This window comes from Gadus chalcogrammus, chromosome 8, assembly GCF_026213295.1.
Source record: "Gadus chalcogrammus isolate NIFS_2021 chromosome 8, NIFS_Gcha_1.0, whole genome shotgun sequence".
Taxonomy (NCBI): Eukaryota; Metazoa; Chordata; class Actinopteri; order Gadiformes; family Gadidae; genus Gadus; species Gadus chalcogrammus.
In genome coordinates, this window is record NC_079419.1 from 9,670,470 (window position 1) to 9,689,647 (window position 19,178).

The 19,178-nt window shown below is 49.2% G+C and overlaps 1 protein-coding gene across 1 annotated transcript in view; it reads right to left on the minus strand.

The window, feature by feature from the left end:
• Window positions 1–5,233: 5,233 nt before the first annotated feature.
• Window positions 5,234–19,178, minus strand: part of LOC130387242 (microtubule cross-linking factor 1) — a 56,579-nt gene continuing 42,634 nt past the window's right edge. Inside the window, exons 11-15 of the mRNA XM_056596256.1 lie at window positions 17,084–17,362; window positions 13,035–13,337; window positions 12,226–12,302; window positions 9,905–11,543; window positions 5,234–5,461 (exon numbers count right to left, since the gene is read on the minus strand). Of these exons, the coding sequence (XP_056452231.1) occupies window positions 5,234–5,461; window positions 9,905–11,543; window positions 12,226–12,302; window positions 13,035–13,337; window positions 17,084–17,362 (2,526 nt within the window). The remainder of the gene's footprint in view (window positions 5,462–9,904; window positions 11,544–12,225; window positions 12,303–13,034; window positions 13,338–17,083; window positions 17,363–19,178) is intronic.

The following is a 19,178-nucleotide window of genomic DNA, read 5'->3' on the forward strand; positions in this document are numbered from 1 at the left end:
GACAGTTTGGAGCGAGAGTCCGGATGTTGTTGGGACATTAAAGCAGTTATAACCACGCACCCATTGTATGTTTATAGCGCGCGCAACTTTTGTCAAAGGGGTTAAAAAACGACATAATATGACGAAACAAACTGCAGAAAAGTAGTTCCTCTTGAAGGAAATGTTACATGGATCTGAATTTAACCTACATTGCCCGAGTGTTCATTTAAAAAAATTAAAATATACCTTGGAGTAGTAGGCTACACATCATTTTATATCAACGGAAAGCCTCCTGTGTTTGTTATCCATACAAAATATCCTCACAGTAGGCCTACATCTTATGCCATCTCCCTGAGTCAATGTAGAGAGGCTAGACAAGTTGTTATGTAAACTATGTGTCACATCTGTTGAGCAGAAGCAAACTGAGATGTGGGAATGCTCTTCTGAACATTAAAACTGAGAAATATGATGCACTATTCATCAAACTAGGGAGAAGGAGGTTGCTTGTTGAATGATTAGATTCAGTCTCTCATCTTCATTTTTTGTAAGAATGCTATTTAAAAAAGTGCTTTCAACTGATCCTATGTAAAAAAAAAACTGGAATAAGCATATAGCCTAAGTAAACTCCATTCGTGACCCAGGAGTAGATTCACGTGACTAAATATAGAACCACCCCTGCTGCTGGGGAACGACGGACATCAAGTTGTTTTGATTTATTCATAGGCCTCCCGGAGCTCACGCTGTCCTATAGGGACGAGCTCAGCCGAGGCAGTGCTGTCCAACACAGGAATACACTCCTGTAGCACTATCTCTCTGCGTCTTTCTCATTACCTATGCTTGTTCGGAGGTCAATGATTTTTTTTTTTTTACACACACCTCCAACATTTATCACTTTAAGGAAAACATCCTGTAACCTTTCTAACCGGAGACCCAAGACCTTATTCATTTGAGGAGGTCTTATCTTTTAATTGGACATCATGACAAACTACTTAGCATTAGAGCCCAGCGTGCATTTCGCAGCTCTATGTAATTAATCGGATATCAGCGCCGGAAATAGAAGGAACTCTAATTTCATTTCTCACAATGCTATTCTACCGTCTTCTGTGTGTGCGTGTGTGTGTAATGACCAGAGGGAACAATTGAGGGCAATTGTGATTACACTTGAGATCCAATGTGTCACGGTATGGTGATCTTTAATCACATAAATATACTGTTCAATGGGACCTTTATGTGTTTTTCTCTGCTGTCATTTGTTATTGATGGAAATGCCGGCTCAAGCTATTATGCTGTTTGAGGACGGGCAAGAAATGACAGAAAATACCCTTTTCACAGAGGCGGCCCTAAAGAGATTCATTCCCTGTACGAGAGTGCGCAAGTATGAACCACAACCGAAGATACCATAGAGTCCAAGAATGAACTATAAACAATTATAAATATATACTGGATATAAAATCATAGATGGATACCATTGAGGCCAAGAATGAACTGTAAACAATTATAAATATATATTTGATATAAAATCATCAATTGCTTTTTTACTCCACGTAGATCATAAACCTTTAAATAAACAACCCATTGAAACAACCCATTGAAATCAATTGAGTAATTTAAACGTTATTACTCTGACACACGAGAGTTGAACCTGCCAATAGATCTCTGCAGGGTCAATTGCAACTCAAACACTGCAAACATTCAAAACACAAGTGTCCTCCATCATGTTCTTTGAGGTGAAATGCCCCCTCAGATTTCTTGATGTGACGGGTATCAACTGTCCGATGTACTTAAGGGAGGTGTGTGTGTGTGTGTGTGTGTGTGTGTGTGTGTGTGTGTGTGTGTGTGTGTGTGTGTGTGGACCCTGACACACAATAAATAATTCAGTAGCAGGTTCCTGTCCTCTCTGCGTGTGCAGGGATGTAAAAGCCAGCATCTTCCCCTCTGCTTGTCCAGCCCCTAGCCCATCAGAAGCTAATGGCCTGCAGCTTAGCCAGGCCAGCATTCATTATGTATGATCACTCCAAGAAAGAGAGGACCGATACCGCATCAAAACAGAACTCAGAACGTTCAACTCAGAGATTTCCCGGCATCAAGCTGTCAATAAATTCAGGGGGGGGGGGGGGGGGGGGAAACCATGGATGCCGGAAGGATGTTCAGCATATAGCGGCTTATTGATGAATACTGAAAATATTGGCAGCAGCAATTCATGCTTCTTTTGGAAATATATGAAGAAGAGAAGAGACGCAGTAGGTGACTGCAGATTGGAGATAATATAAAAAATGAGTTTGATTCTAAATTATTTTATGTAGAAATATAAATTATAAAACATTTTGCATAATTACAGATGAAATACGTGTTAAAACGTCTTTTTATAATAATTGGATTCTTACCATTGACAATGAAGGTCGCCGTGTTAAATCGGAAAAGCCGTCGGAAATTATACCTCAATTTGCCACAACCTGTAATTCAGAGGTGGACAACCGTTCGATTCATTAATAACAAGTCGGAGCTCGTTTTATCAGAGTTCAAGTTGTCTGGAACGCAGCATCTTTCCCTCTCTCTTTACCTGTCTCTTTACCTGTCTCTTACCTCCATCAGCTAAGTCCCAGCCTGACCTCAAATCTTACACCGTGGCACTAAAATATTCAGTGAAATCCTAAGGCTTTCTTCCTTCTCCCCTCAAACTCAAAAGGTAGTATAGTCTGCCTCGCCTCTTCCTCGGTCATCAAGCATGAACCACTGGCTTAATGTCAGGAAGCAACAGAGTAGGGGGCGGATCAAACAGCGGGCAGGTGAACCCTCCATTGTAGGCAGCATGCCGTGTAGCGACCCAGGTTTGATTACCCCCCACCTACGCTTCATGTCATTCACCTCTTTTCTCAAACACTTGCCAAGCTCTATTCACTCTCCCGTCCATAAAGGCACAAGAAATCCTGTAAAGAGAAAATATAAAAAATGCATAAAAGACTGAACAAAAACGGCTGTAGCAGGACTGAACCACGGACGCTCATACACCCCTCCTGATACCTATTCTGATGTATACAAGGTCATTATTCCCTGATAAACTGGGTACATTGATCTGTGCAAGGGCCTCCTTGGATGCCACCACGGTCTTTGTTATGTTCCCCATGTCTGACTCCAACCGAGCGGCTATAATCCTGTGTACTGCAGTACAAGCACACTCTCTCTCCCACAAACAAATTCTCCCACACACACACACACACACAGACACACACTTACTTGCTTATGGTTGTCCATAGAATGCAACGACAGCCTATATGGGCGTGATGTTCTGGAAGAACCGGCGCCGGAGTCTCCCAGAGGGGCGGCTGATGATCCGGTTTTGGGTTTCAGCAAAGGATGGAGCCGGAACAGACACAGTCATCATCTGTGTGCCGAGGCTCAACCAGCCGCTCCCTAGACAGCCTGGCGGTCGCTCGGAGCCTCCGGATGCTGAGAACGTCTCCATCCAACGGGAGGAAGCTGTTGAAGAGCACACGGACCAGCATGCAAACCCCCATGTCTTACCCCTGCTGTGGGTACAGGCAGGGGCAGAGACTCTTCCGTTGACCTCCTATGGTCACACCAGCCATTGTGGAATGGGCAGTGGATGTTTGGGGCAACGCTAAAGGCTTGGTTATGGTTTTATGTTCACGCAACGCAAAGGGGTTTAAGGACCCATACGTTCTTGCAGACCCTCCTTGTGTTCACCGCAAGGGCCTGATGTGCGCTTCCCAAAAATTGTAACCTTGCGTCAAAGCGACGCAGCAGCCAGGGCTGTGATTGGTCCGCTAACGCAGACCCGACATAAACCCGAAGCAGAACCAAAACAGGTTCCCGACTGCGTCGAAGCGACCGCGTGGTCATTGTGTTAACGCCAAACCATAACTAAGCCTTAAGTAGTCCTACTTTGTTCTATGCACTTTCCTGAAGTAGCCGTGCTGTGAAGATCACGTCGAGCCCACTGGCACATATGATTGCATAATCTTAATTTTTCCAATGCATGTATGCATGTACAGTATATATGATATTATGCATACATGCTACCATATATACCGCTTTAAGAGTGAACGTCTTCTGCAACAATCTCCACAAAACAGCAAGTCTTATAAATCCACATTCAAGTTTATTACCAATTAAACAGACTATAGATAGTTAGACTTCTGACATAGACTTTTCGTTTAAAACATTCATATTTTTTTCCCATAATCCCCTTTTCTTTGAAAGAAAAAAGTAATTAATATCCCACTGGCACCACTGTACAAATCCAGTGCCCAGTGGGTCCAATAAACTCCTTATAAATTGTGGTTTAACGTTGAGTCATTGCAAAGAATGTGACAACAAAACAACAGCATTAACAGTTTGCTTCACAATGATTTTTTCCCGCCCTTTACAGTGGAGTCGAGTGAGCACGAGTGACAATAGCTCCTATGCACGTGCACTAAAGTGCTAATGTGTTCAAAAGGCATGCAAAAATAAATAGCTGACCTATATTTGTACATTTGCCTTCCAAATTATGCATACGGTTAATCATTTGTTGGTCTTAGCATTTTGCAGACCCCAACAACATTCCTCTTTTGAAGTAAAAATACATAAATACATTAGCATCAGAAATGACATCATGTGTTCCTGCTTCAGTGAAGCACAAAAGATAGTTTCTTCCTCTTCTGTGTTATGGACAAAAAAAAACAAAAGTGGCCTGGGTGCAAGCTGTAAGACACAGGACAAAAAAAAAGTGTGCTTTTGTTCAACAGAACAAAAACAAAAACATTTAGTCTGCGGATTAAAAATTAAATGATAACGAATGAACCCAAAACAAAAAAGTTGTAAACGTACCCAAAAAAAAGGTGTGTAAACTTTATATTTGAATGAACATAACGGCTGATTCTCTTTGACACCTGAAAGAATAAAATATGGGGCTGGGAATAACACAAGTGTTTACAGGCACCTCTTATGGAAATGTAAGTGAGAGTTGTTGTTGTCTGTCCATGATGTTACAGTACATTCCAGGTTCTTCTCCAGAGGAAGGAAGAGGTTCCGCTGCCCTTTCCTCATTGGTCATTGGCTGGTGCTACTGAGGGGGGGGGTGGAGCTTTAACCCATCTGGCTCCACCCCCTCTTGGAGTCTCTTTGCGACGAGTCAGTTTGAGGTTGAGGTACTGGCTCCGCTGAGGAGAGGCAGGTAGAGATGGAGAGAAGAGATCGGACGAGAAGAAGAAGAAGAAGGAGTTGGGGGTGGAGCTGAAGGAGGGGGCGGGGCTTATGTGGGAGAGTGCTCCTGTAGCCCCGCCTCCTCCTGCTCCGGTATGCTCTTGCTGTGTTCCAGTGGTGGGGGGAAGGTGAACCTCTTTTGCGCCCCGTTGCTCCACCTGGGGGAGGAGGTGGGGGAGTGTGTGGCCCAGCGGGAGGGGGGCCGGCGGTGGGCGGGGCGCGCCGGCCTCAGGAAGCAGGAGTCGAGGGGCGGGGCCACCGGGGAGCGTGGAAGGTCCTAGCCAATGAGAAGGAGTGTGTCAGAACTACAATAATTAAACGAAAAATAAATACATTAAAAAAAAAAAGAAGATGATAAAGACAGCTCGGAAGCTGGTATCTAGTGTGAGGATGTGAGGCTAGAATGAGTCCCGACACAAACTGAGTGAGTAAAACAAATTGTGCACGAGAATGGAAGGCATACGAAAGAGTGTGTGTTTGAATTGAAGACTTGTGAGAAGGACAAAAGCACACAAAGAAGATGAATCTCATCCACGGACATGAGAAACCATGAGTAGTGGGGTGATGCTGAGGTTTGGATGCAGAAGGTTAGTGGGAATGCCCTGCCTGATCCATCATGACAGGCCATCGTACTCACACCCCAGCCTGAACCATGATTTGTTATTTACTTCCTCTCTGGTGGATTCTTTTTACTGATTAGACAGCAGTCTATCGTGCTGAACTGAAGAAACCAAGATTAAGGGACGCTGAAAGAAAGTGTTTTCAAAAGGAAGGTTTTGGATGAAAAAAAAAGGATATATATATATACATGTATATACATCCAAGTTTAAAATACAGATGCCAGATGCGGTAGATGACCCAGGTGACACAGGACTTAATGGACAGACTGAACCAATAGGATACCTGCACCCCAGGTGAATCACTTTGACCTCTGTATAATCATAACTTTATGGCCTACGTCATACACAGTTCTTAATCAAAGTAATGACAACGGCTCGCTCCCCACGCACACCAGCATGGCAACAATCATGCACCATTGACATGGAAGTGAGCTACAGGAAGTGACCAACCACAGTGAATACATCCGTATCACATTAAACCACCCCCCCCCCCCCCCCCACGCCCCACATCCTCAAGCTGGAAAGGCTGTGGGGAAATCGGCATGCAAAACAATAAATAAATACAAACTGCTGCAATATCCGGATTAGGATCATCACACATATAAGCCACGGAGGTGACAGGAAGCAGAGAGATGAGCGTTAAGAAGCAATTGTTGTCAGTGAGTCATTTGGCGGTTGTTTGTTAGTGTGAGCAGAACTGGAAATAATTAATAACGAGGAAAAAGAGAGAGCATTTTGATAAAAAAATTAAATAATAATATTGAATAGGACAAAAGGGATTGACGTACAATGCCACAGCCTATCCAGTTAGAGATGTGGAGACAGACCAGCCACAGGGACCTGGGGAGGACGTACCGGTTAGAAACAACCTCTCTTGGGGAATGGGTGCCTTTGAAAGTGAAAACTGTCCCCAAAAGGTGTCATCGCTTTAGGCCCATTTCACACACTGGTGGTTCAACACGCCGAGTAAGGGTACCGCTTCCAAGAGCTTCGGAAATAAAGTGCAAAGGGGACTATATTTGGGCACTATATTACATCTATATGCTTTTAATTTTGTATCGACATCCTTGTTTTTAGGGTATGCCGCTCGGCTGAAATTCAAACCTGAACTTTGCCAGTTTTTCGCTAAAGCCGACAATTTAGTCAAATGTTGCCAGCGATTTTCTCTCAGTCTTTCTTTTTTTTCCCCACAGACCTCATTGATAAAGAGAGGAGGAACGATCCACCAGTGAATTGGGCAATGGCTAGTTAAATGTTATTGTTTAGAGCCTGATGATTATAAATCCCGAGTCATGGCTGTCGTAGACAAATTAAATTGTGTAGTTAAATTGAGAAGTTTAGAATCAATTTATTGAATTTATTTTCCCAGTCCGTTTATAAAGCGATGACTCTTTTGTTAATTGAACCGGGTCCAACACAGACGAATCACACGGTTAAAGCATGCAAACACACAACACAACACGACACCACACAACACAACACAAAATGAGAATGCAGTACAACGTGAAGACCGCTCCGGTGGCGGCCCCAGACGCCGTGACCAAACGTCAGCCTGTTGTCCTGTGTGAGACATGCATTTATGAGGGGGGGTGGGGGTGACGGTGGCGGGGTTAAGGTGACACAAGACCCCGCCCACCCCCCCCCCCCGTGAAAACCACCACCATGTCAGGGCCGGTCAAAGATCGTTTGAGAGGAGAAGAGGAAGAGGAAGAGGAGGAGGAGGAGGAGGAGGATTTGGGTTGGAGGACAAGGAAGAGGAACTTACATCGCGGAGACAGGCAGAAAGCTAGAGTCCCCACGGTGCGGTTAGTGTAACAGTGAGGTTCTGGGCAAGGACACAGTAGAGAGGCAGGAGAGCAGAGAGAGAGACAGAGAGCGGAGGATTATAAAGGCAGGAGGGAGGAAGGGGAAAAGCAAAAGAGCGGGAGATGTTATTCACTAGAGGGGGGGGGGGGGTGTGGAGGGGGGGTTCTTTGTTTTATCAACCACACGTGGAGCCACACGTTGGTGAGGGCCAGGTATTCACAACATCACAGGCATCCACACCTGCTGTCACCGTGGTTACCAAATACCTAGCTAGACATGCTACACAGACTGAGACACAGTGGCTTGGCATCACAAGGCCACATCACAGGGAGGCATAAGAGGAACATTCAAGTGAGGCGTGTGAAGAGTGAGCGTGTAGTGTGTGTACGCAGGTGTCCCTTGGAGATTGCAGGAACAAAACCCAGACCGATTTCAACTTCTTGCCAGCTTGGAGAACACCAGAATCGACTGGGATGCTGTGCTAGAATCACTGCTATCTATTGTATTTAACCAACAGAATCGCACTTGGAGTAGTAGTCTAATGCTAATGATATACTAAAAAGGGGGAAGTGATCAGCAGCTGGCTTTATAGTAATAATAATAATAATAATAATACTACAGACTACCACAGCAGGCAATTGGTACATATGGGGATATGGAGTCTTATTGTGCCATGGGTCTGTTACGACTGAAACAAAGTCTTAACGTCAGCCAAGTGTTGCCTTGTATTCATACATCTAGCTACCAACACACATGTGGCAATACATTATTAACCAACCGAAGAACAGAAACCATGACCCATGGGAAAATAAAAGCCATCAAGTCATGCATATATTCAGCTTGATTTAATTCTGCGTATAAATCTCTTTATTTCCATTAGTTCCTTCCATTTCCTCCCACAGTTTCAACACCAAACTCTCCACAGACATCAGAAGAGGAGCTGCCCACACTGACTCGTCATCCTCAATCACACAGGTGTCAGTCTTTAGGTACCAGGCTCCATAAAAGGAGCAGACCCGTAATATTAGTGGTATGAGCAACACCTGTGTTTGTCCTATAACGTCACAACTTATGGGCTGATTATTGTTTGACGTCGACGCAACGCAAAGGGGTCTCCGGACCCATTACATCCTTGCGGACCCTCCTTGCGTCCAGGGCCTGACGTGCGCCTCCCCAAAAACGTTAACCCTGCGTCGACGCGACGCAGCAGCAAGGGCTGTGATTGGTCCGCTCACTAAAACCCCACGCAGAACCAAAACAGGTTCACGACCGCGTCGAAGCGTCTGCGTGGTCATCGCGTCGCGTCGACGGGAAACCTTAACTGAGCCTTTAAGGGCTGATTGCATCAAACTAGCCCCAATAACAACCCACTACACATTAAATCACCAGGATTCTGGGTGATGTTTTAGTCAAGATAATATAATTAAACTCTCTGTTGTATCATAACCCACTGCATATATTGGTATTCACCCAATGTTTGCAAGCAGTCGAAAGCCTGTAGATGTGTGTAGTATTAGCAAAGAGGTGATTACCAAGCTAGAGGCAGTGCGAAGAAGTGGAAGTTTCTCTCTAGTCACCAAAACGCAAAGTGAAACGGATGAAGTAACACTAGTGCATATGAAAGATAAATTATGAAACATTACCATTGCATCAGTCAGTAGTCTCAATCTAAGAAAAAAATATACAAACATTAACATGGCAGTAATCACATGTAACTGACTCGGTTAAGATATCCATATCTAGATATATATATCTGAAGAAGAGATGCACGAAAAATGAATGGATTGAAGGTAAAGGTTTAGGAATCCGAACAGTGTAGCTTGGATTTTTGGAATTCATTTAACACACATCTGTTAAATGATCATTATTAGCTGAAATGATATCTAAATTATTGCAAAGATTAATGCATGAGTACTGGATACTCATTAGTCCTGCCTCGTCTTCTGTTGAAATAATTTCCATCTTTCGTGACGCATTATGTTATCCAGTGCATCAGAAGGAATATACCGCTGAGGAACATTGAGCCACTATTGCAAAAAAGATTGAGTGTTGTCTGTGCAACAACAAACCCCATGCACTCAGGTGAGCTCAGCACGTGAAAAGTGTGTACAAAGCCCTTCCACCTCACACATAGATCCTCCACATTTGCATGAACACACTTTCACCCTCAACTGCAAGGCATTGTAACCCCTGTATCGATGTCCAATAACCACTTATGGGGGAGGGGGGGGGGGGAGACCAGGAGAAAACAGCGATTCTGTTTAGCCCCGTCCCTGCGGTACGAACACATTTACCTCGATACATCCGGCCGCGCCTCTGTCCGCGTCGGTGTGCCTGGAGCCGTCCCTGCCGTTGTGTCCGGGCCCCCCGGGGCCCCCGGCCGACGGCCTCCTCTCCTCCCTGCAGCCCTGCTCCAGGAGCTTCTTGTTGAGGATGCGCGCCGCGTTCTCCGCCAGCGAGTAGCCCGGCGGCGCCGACAGGTCCTGCCGCACGCTGGGCCCCACCTCGGGGGTCCTCTCCCCGCCGTGCATCTCCACGGGGCTGGGCGAACGCCCGCGACACGCCCGGGGGTACTCCTGCGCCGCCACCGCCGCCGCCACCCAGGGGTCCGGGGCTGCGTGGGCGGGGCTGGGCTCGGCCGTGGGCGGCGGCGTGGCCCTGGCGGCGCGGCTGGGCGACTTGTTGAACTTCTGCAGCGGGTCGTAGGCCACGGGCGTGTGGTCGATGATGTTGAAGAGGCTGGAGAGGCCGTCGTTGATGGTGGTGTGCACGGGGCTGTCGCGCGTGGTGGTGGAGCGCGCCCACGCCGACTCGCTGTTGCCCTTCGGCGCCGCGGCGCTGCCGGCGGCGGCGGCGGCGGGGGCGACGAGAGCCGGGGGCGGCGTCCGGCTGCAGGCGGGCGCCAGCTCCGCCGACCCCTTCCCCGACGCCGACAGCTTGCGCTGGAGCTTGGGCGAGCCGTACTTGGGCGAGCAGCAGGGCCGCTCGAACTTGCTCTGGCCCCCGGGCGAGTAGGGCACCTTGCGGGGGCCGCGGGACGGCGAGGAGACGGGCGTGGAGCCCCCGCCCTTGGGGGTGTGGCAGCGGTGGGGGCTGCTGGTCGGGGCGCGCAGCGCGTCCGTCTGCAGGCCCACGCTGATGGTCTGCGTGGTCTGCGTGCCGCGCGTGGTGAAGCCGTTGGTCTGGCACGCCGTGTCCCGCAGCGCCGGGCCCGGCGGCGAGCGGACGGCGTTCCGCACGGAGAACGCCACCTCCTTCATGTCGTCGCTCAGGTTCCGGGAGAGCTGCAGGTCCAGCGAGGAGGCGTAGCCCACCGTGGGGCAGAGGGGCGGCTGGCCGGACCAGCGGACGCCACCGCCGCCGCCAAACACCTCGTCCGCCGTCGCCGCCGTCCCGGACACGCCCTCCGCCCCAGCGCCTCTGGATTTGCTCCCTCGGGGGTACAGGAAGTCGGCGTCGGCGGAGCCCGCGGCGGCCGCGCACTCGGACACCACCAGGGGCCGGGGGGGGCTGTGGAGGATGTGGACCGCGTAGTGGTCGGCGCCGACCTCGCCGGCTGGCATGGCGTGGCAGTGCTCGGGGCTGCTCAGGGTGCTGGTGGTGAGGGTGGCGCTGGTGGTGAGGTACCAGGCGGGCGGCGTGAAGGGGTCCGGGTGGGCCTCCAGGGGCCGCTCCGACGGCCAGGCCTCCAGGGCCTCCAGGGGCGCGGGGCCGGCCCCCCCGGCCGAGGGGAAGTCCCAGCCCTTGCTGTTGAACTCCTCGATGTACTTGAGGTCGTCGGGCGACAGGGGGGGCGTGGCGTCGTCCCGCTCCTGGTCGCCGTGGCGACTCTTGTCCGGGAGGAACGGCGAGCTGTCCATCAGCCGCTGGAAGTCGCTCATGGAGCACACCGACTTGGCTCTGCGGATTAGACGAGCGCACGCGAACGCGCACGCGCGCACACAAACACACACACAGGGATGAGAGGGACTGTGAAATCCCGGGCCTTGACAGAATAGTTCACAGTTAACAGTTATAATCCACTTCCAGCTCCAGAAGTCTGTTTTACAGTATTACCTTCACGACGCAGAGACGTGACAGTTTGAAGGGCAGGCAGTGCAGTATGCAGCATTAGTACGGTCTGCATTATTCAACAGGGACTCTCGAGTTAGATAACATGTTCTTTTGAAAACCCATCCGTCACGAAGAAAAGAACAACTGAAATCACTGCTGGGAACAGACGAACTAACCGTTACCTCTGATAGAAGTCAGCAGAGGCAACACAACAGGTTCACCCCCAGAGGCTTTATAACTCTTTACCTCCGCAAGCAGAGCAGCAACGGAGCGGGGGGGAGCGTATTCTTTAAAGTTCAGTCCCAGTGGGATGCCAACTGTTGTGGCAATAATGAAAATGCAGCAGTGATTAAAATTAACTGCAGCTCCTTTTGTAACAATAATGGATGAAGACTCTGAAGAACGGCTCTTGGGGGAGGTGTGTGTGTGTGTGTGTGTGTGTGTGTGTGTGTGTGTGTGTGTGTGTGTGTGTGTGTGTGTGTGTGTGTGTGTGTGTGTGTGTGTGTGTGTGTGTGTGTGTGTGTGTGTGTGTGTGTGTGGTGTGTGTTGGGGGGGGGGTTACCTGAACAGATTCCCACCGCTCATCTCCTCCTCAGGGTACTCGGGACCGCTCTCTCGCTCGGATATCTCATTCAGCGCCTGCTACCGGTAAAAAAATAAAATACATCAACCATAGGAAGGAACAGTCCTCAGCGCTTATTGATATCGATTGCTAGGCGTCTTGATTTGCCTAATTACTTTTGCGCTCACATAATTAAATGATTAGAGAGTAAATGTTGACGTTTTGTTTTGCACTCCAATCACAGGGATAAGTGTAGCAGTTGGAGTTTACAGTATGATGACTTATTAAAGCTGCCATCAGTGATTTTATCTCGCCCCACTTTGTTTTGATTCAATTATTTGCGTCGCGTGACAGGGGTTCAGTCGGACCCACAGCGATGGCCAGCCATCAAAACAAATGCATGAGAACCCCGAGACTCAATCAAACTACAACCAAATCCAAACAAAGCGGGGGGAAGCCAAAACTGCTCAGCGTAGCTCTAAAGGTGACATATTATACCACCAGGTGTGAGTGTGATTAGCCATTAGAATCCGCTTTGAAAATCGGCCTCAAGTGACATCACAAGGGGGCGTGTCCACCTAGATGTGTGCTGGATAGATCAGTCTACCAGCCTACCCAGTGGACTGTAGCAAACGCTGCTCATCCATCCGTCACTCATCTAAGTGGCCACGCCCACTTGTGATGACATGAGAGACCGCAGCTTGTAACGGCCAGCCCCACTCACACCTGGTGGTACAGTATGTCCCCTTTAACCTCCAACTGGGACGAGCGGGGGTGGAGAAAGGTATAAGGTAAACGCCAACACTAGCCTCCTTCATGCAGGGGAACCTCTTCTCGCTGTCCAGGCGGCACGGTGCCGGGGCCCCCAGGCCGCCCATGGGGTCCAGGGACAGGGCGTCCAGGAACAGGCTCTCCGTCTGGGCCTTGAGCCGGGCCCGGGCGCCCGGAACGTCCTCCGGCACGGCGGCGTCCGACTCGGAGCGGGAGCGCGCCGCCGCCGCCGCCGAGGGCGAACGAGGGGAGCGGGGGGAGCGAGGGGAACGCGGGGCGGACAGACCCCCCTCCTTGAAGTCCGCCCCCTCGGCCCGGCGGGAGGTCAGCTCCCGCTGCATCTGATTGGACGGCACGGCGGACGTGTTCAGGTTAGGTTGCTCAACAGGAAGCTCAACTCTCTGCCCTTTCTCCCTTACCTCCCCTCTGCCCCCCCACGACCTCTGGACTCTGAAACCCCTCCCATCTGCCCCCAAGACCATTCACTTTTTGTTATACTTTAATGTACGCATACGGTTTTGTTTTCTTATTTTGTTTTGACTACCTTTGAACTATTCAGAATAACTTTGCACTATTTAGAATGTATTTATTTTAAATAATATCTTTTTATTCATTTTACCAAATTGAATCCTTTTGTACTTATTGCGCCGTGGGTCAGAGTCAAACGCATTTGTCTGGCACATATTTGGGAATTGACAATAAAGCTGATTTTGACTTTGATGGCAACAGTCAACAGCAAAACGGGATCGCCGTGGTAAGATCAAGCCGGGACACAGCCCGTCTTATTCTACTTGTGTGTATTCTGTTCTCTTTCTGCCGTTACCTTGAGCAGAGCGATTGGACCAGAAACCATTCCAATCCCCCTCCTACAGGGATCTCTACAGTATGACTGGATTGATCCCCGGTGAATGACATGATACCAGCCGTCATAATATTCCTTGTTCTATAAACCAACCCTAGCCCAACTGAATCCATGACCGCAAGCCCCAAGAGTGCTACGCCAAACTACAGCCCTGCCTGAACCCTAAGTCCAAGCCTTTGCAAGAAACGTGGAAGAGAGGGACGTGCCTAGAACGGCAAAAGGTGGTGGTCGTCTGGGGAGGAGTAACATCAAAGCAACCTCAATGACATTCGACTCAGTTTAGAAAGTGAATTTGGACCTCCCTGATAGGCAATTCAGATGCTCAAGGTGAGGCATCTGTTTCCCATAGCAGGGCACCTCTCCACACGCACACCGTTCAGATGGCATCCCCTTTCCTTTTATTTGAAATGATGCGGAGCAGGTGGGGGCGTCGCTGAATATGTATGCCCTTCCCCTGCTTTATATTCACACGGCGGGACACATTCCCAGCAGGGAGCCCCCACCACGAAGCCACAGAGAAACCGAGAGAGGGGGAGGCGGCTGACTAATAGGCTTGAACGAAAGGATGGGACATTTAACCTCATCGAGGGTACCTGACCCCTGATGCGACAAGTGGAAGCCATGGCCGTTGGTCAGGGGCATGCTATCGATTTACAGGAGGCATGCTATCTGTTTACAGGAGGCATGCTATCTGTTTACAGGGAGGTTGGCTATCCGTTTACAGGGAGGGATGCTGTCCTTTCACGGGACCTTCTTCTTCCTCCCTCTCCGGTGTTTCCCGTCCACTGATGCCTCAGCACTTCCGACCCGGGCACATCTGTGTGTGTGCGGAATACGGAAAGTGGTCGTATTTGGCTCTTTATTCCCCTTCCCGGCTTCAAAGTGTGCATTAGCCTTCTCAACAGTGTCCTGTTCAAGGCTGCGACGCTCCCTGGACTTCAGGAGGTGGTCGATACACGGCCCGTCGCCTCATCGATGCTTCAAAACAAGGGGGAGGGGTAAGGGGAAGGGGTAAGGGTAGAAATGGGATTGGGCCTTAATCTAGGGGAAGTCAGTCCCTTGCCCTCATGTTTTTCTTTTAATTTCCTGTTGTGTGAGAATTTCCCCGGTGGTGCGTGGCAGTATTTATGTCCGGTTAGATGCGCACATTATATTAGCACGCATATTCACGCAAACACACAATTAAATATAAATGTGTTAAAGTTGTGTGTAGTGTTAAATTAAGCAGCTTCTTAAAGAAATTCAAATGATATATACTGTCTTGTCTGCCATCTGCCAATCAACTATCTCAGTGCAGTGAAGAGTGGAAGTGGGAGGAGCCAAGGTATATAAATGGGAGGAGAGAATTTATGAACAAACCACCTGTGAAAATAAGGTTATCGCCATTTCAGATTGAATAGTGATATTAAGTGGGTCATAATATCAGTAATCCATGTTTCGTGCTAGATCTGCCGTTATTAGAATTAGCTTCCTCCTTGATGGGTTGACATGAGACTTTTTAAGGAGACCGAAAAATATTATCCACCAATTTCTATCCTTTCATCCTTAATGATCTTACATAAAACATAGAATGTTTTAATAAATGACCTTGATTTAATTATTCCTTCAGTGAGCCCTTTCCCCATTAAGCTTGTGCTACATCCTGTTATCGCTTCTATCAATCTTTGCATTTCCCGGTCTACTGATAAAGTCTACTTATTCCGACAGAGAGAGGTCATGTCACGTTAATTTAAGAGACCTGTTCTGGGAAAACACCTGAACACCTGATTTGCCTGGTAAAATGAGCGAAAAATGTCAGTTCCATCAAATTATTAGCAGAAGAAATTTGAGGTGGGCTGGCTTTAGGTTCACCCCAAGGTTGAACAACATGCAGGCAGTGTTCTTCTGTGAGGAAAGCTTTCAGGTAAAGCGCCATACAGTGGTCTTTATAGACAGTCGGGTTTTAAAAAAGGCTAAAGTTTCATCCGCGTCTCCAAAGCTCCGTCTCCTTTTCTTCTCGCCAACCTTCGCACCAAGTCTCTGGGATTCTCTTATAAATGTTCTTCACACACTCGCTCTCTGCCTCGTCTTCGTCGCAGCCGCCAGCTCGCTTGAATTTCCCTTGATGCTCTCTATTCATCCCTCTCTCTCTCTCTCTCTCTCTCTTCCTCTCACGCTCTGTTCCGGTTCTTTCCAACTGCGGATATCTCTCGCCCTCGCCCCCTCTGAACCCATTGTTCAATAAACTCTTTCTCCGTATTCTTCTCTTTCCCGCCACATCCCCTTCCGTTTTCTCTCTTTCCTTTCTCACCTTTTTCTCTCTCACCTCTTTCTTCCTCATCATTCAGACTGCCTCTCTTTTTCTCTTCCCCCTACAAAAAAGGCTCAACAAAGCAACGCCTAAAAAGCAACATCCCACCAACGATTACATCATACTCTACACTATAAGATACAACAAAACAATCATAATAATAATCCTAACACCACCAACACCTCCACCACCACCATCAATCCTAACAACACCACCACCACCAACAATAATCCTAACACCACCACCACCAACAATAATCCTAACAACACCATCACCAACATCAATAATCCTGACAACACCACCACCATCAACAACAATAACCCTAACACCACCACCACCACCACCACCATCAACAACAATAATCCTTACACCACCACCACCACCACCACCAGAATCAACAACAATAATCCTAACACCACCACCACCACCACCATCAACAACAATAATCCTTACACCACCACCACCACCACCATCAACAACAATAATCCTAACACCACCACCACCATCAACAACAATAATCCTTACACCACCACCACCACCACCACCATCAACAACAATAATCCTAACACCACCACCACCACCACCACCACCATCAACAACAATAATCCTAACACCACCACCACCATCAACAACAATAATCCTTACACCACCACCACCACCACCACCATCAACAACAATAATCCTAACACCACCACCACCACCACCACCACCATCAACAACAATAATCCTAACACCACCACCACCATCAACAACAATAATCCTTACACCACCACCACCACCACCACCATCAACAACAATAATCCTAACACCACCACCACCACCACCACCACCATCAACAACAACAATCCTGACACCACCACCACCATCAACAACAATAATCCCCCCACCACCCCCACCCCCCCCCCCACCCGGTACTCCGGTGCGCGCCCCCTCACCCGCTCCATCTTGCGGTGCAGCTCGCGGGCGCTGCTGTCCCACTCCTGGCGCTCCCGGTCCTGGCGCTCCAGCAGCTCTGCGCGCTCCCGGCCCCAGCGGCGCTCCCCGTGCTGCAGCTTCCAGCGCAGGTCCAGCGAGGCGTTGTGGCTCTCCGCCAGCAGCCTCTGGTGCTCCTCGCGCTCCTGCTGCCGGGGGGAGGCGCGCTCCTCCGGGGAGACCCCCGCCCCCCCGCCGCCGCCGCCGCCGCTGCCCTCGCCTTCGCTCCGCGCGTCCTCCAGCTGGGGGAGGGTTTAGGTTCAGAAAGGTAGAGGGGGGGACGGGGACGGGGAGGGGGACGGGCCGGGGACGGGGAGGGGGACGGGGACGGGGACAGGGACGGGGAGGGGACGGGGAGGGGGACGGGGACGGGGAGGGTGAGGGGGACGGGGAGGGGGACGGGGAGGGGGACGGGGACGGGGACGGGGAGGGGGACGGGCCGGGGACGGGGAGGGGGACGGGGACGGGGACGGGGACGGGGACGGGGAGGGGGACGGGGACGGGGAGGGGGACGGGGACGGGGAGGGGGAGGGGGACGGGGACGGGGAGGGGGACGGGGACGGGGAGGGGGAGGGGGACGGGGACGGGGAGGGGGAGGGGGAGGGGGACGGGGAGGGGGAGGGGGAGGGGGACGGGGACGGGGAGGGGGACGGGGACGGGGAGGGGGAGGGGGACGGGGAGGGGGCCGTGAGACGTGATGAGACCGGTTCAGGCTAGAGCCAGTGTCGATAAGAGGGCCGAGCAATTAATCGATTTAAAAATCAAAATCCAGATGTAATGGAACAAAGAAACTGAGGAGATCAGTACAATTTATATTTCTTTTTCTTTTACAATTCGATAGTTAAATAAAGATGTTATAATATCAATTCATTTCAACACATCGGCCTGGCCTAAAGGAAAGAGCAGTTTATATGTTGACTGCTTCCGATGTTGTGTTGGGACTACTATAGAATGATTTATTGCTTTTTTTTGTGAAAAAAACGAACATAAGGAACTTAATAAATAAAATAAAAAACACGTATTAAATCGCATATTGTTGAAAATAATCGCATTTGGATTATTTCCCCAGATCGTTCAGCCCTGTTTGATAGGAGGGGTTACAATGGCGCACCGTTTTATGGACGATTCAATATTTACACAGATCCTTTGCACACAATAAAGGGTACATCAAACCCAACAAGGCAACCCAGCATTAGTCAGATTACTAGTATTTATTTCAGAAGGGGGGGAAGGCCTGCAACCATGTTTTGAAATCTTGCATCATCAAAGACGCTGTGCGGATGACAGAGAATGAGAACCAGAGAGGGAGGGAGACAGAGAGAGAGACAGAGAGACAGAAAGAGAGAAACAGAGAGAGAGGGAGAGACAGAGAAAGAGTGGAGAAAGGAGAGCGAGTGCGAGAGAGGGACTACCGACCGCAGCACAGAGCACTGTACAGCAGCGATCTGGTTCGACCGATCATCCACAGCTGCCCTCTTCCAAAAAAACTGTTTGAATGATTTCCATTGACATGGTAATACCTTTGATTTACCGATGGCTCCGTTAGATTGCTGTTTGTAAAGACGGCCTCGTTATACCCTCAAGTACACAGAGAGCAACAGCTGCTGAATGAATTAATGTCGGCACTCAGGGGGGACACTTTATAAGTCGAGATAGTAATTCAGAGCAGGGGGGGGGGGGTTCTCAAATGCTGCCAATGACCAAGGCATCAGGGGGACGGTGTCCTGTCAAAAGTAGCCATTCTTATTAATAGATCATTTTCCTAGGCCCCTTTTTTTAAGCGTTTGATAAAGGCGCAGGGAAAGTTTATTTTGCCATTAGAATTTGAGTATGACAATTTTCCTCCGCAAGCCAATATAATAGCATCGTCAAGTCATGTCTTGGAAACAAAAGCTAATTGTTATTTTTATGTAGTTACTATTGTGCTATTGAGCGTGAAGGAACAGCGTCTCAGAGGGAAGTCATTCAACCGACGTTCTCAGATTGAGACAATCTAGAAGGCTATAACCTGAGGGAGTCATATCAAGCAGAAAAACTATTTAACACTAAATCTCCAGC